The sequence below is a fragment of the Apaloderma vittatum genome, unplaced genomic scaffold (assembly GCF_000703405.1).
Source record: "Apaloderma vittatum isolate BGI_N311 unplaced genomic scaffold, ASM70340v1 scaffold27222, whole genome shotgun sequence".
Lineage (NCBI taxonomy): Eukaryota > Metazoa > Chordata > Aves > Trogoniformes > Trogonidae > Apaloderma > Apaloderma vittatum.
Genome location: NW_009702324.1, coordinates 1,711 through 1,967, shown reverse-complemented (window position 1 = coordinate 1,967; position 257 = coordinate 1,711). Strand labels below are relative to the sequence as shown.

The window sequence follows — 257 nt, the reverse complement described above, 5'->3', positions numbered from 1 at the left end:
GACTTCGGCACCACATCCAGCGGCTACGCCTTCAGCTTCGCCAGCGACCCCGAAGCAATCCACATGATGAGGTGAGGAGCGGCTGGATGACCTGGGGCTCCTCCCTAGGGCACTTTCTCTTTTTTTTTTCCCAAAAAGGGGCTGGAATTGGGCTTGCTGGGAGGCAGGGATGGAGCCGGGCTGGGCAGCGAAGCGTTAGGACTGAGGGATGCTACGTGGGGGAAGGAGCTGGGAAAGAGAGGGGTGGGGGGGAGGGG

The 257-nt window shown here is 61.5% G+C and overlaps 1 protein-coding gene across 1 annotated transcript in view; it reads left to right on the top strand.

Moving 5' to 3' along the window:
* LOC104270011 (heat shock 70 kDa protein 12B-like) overlaps positions 1 to 257 on the top strand; it is a gene marked incomplete at both ends in the record, with an annotated part of 1,952 nt that continues 1,695 nt past the window's right edge. Inside the window, 1 exon segment of the mRNA XM_009864237.1 lies at positions 1 to 71. Coding sequence (XP_009862539.1) covers positions 1 to 71 — 71 coding nt within the window.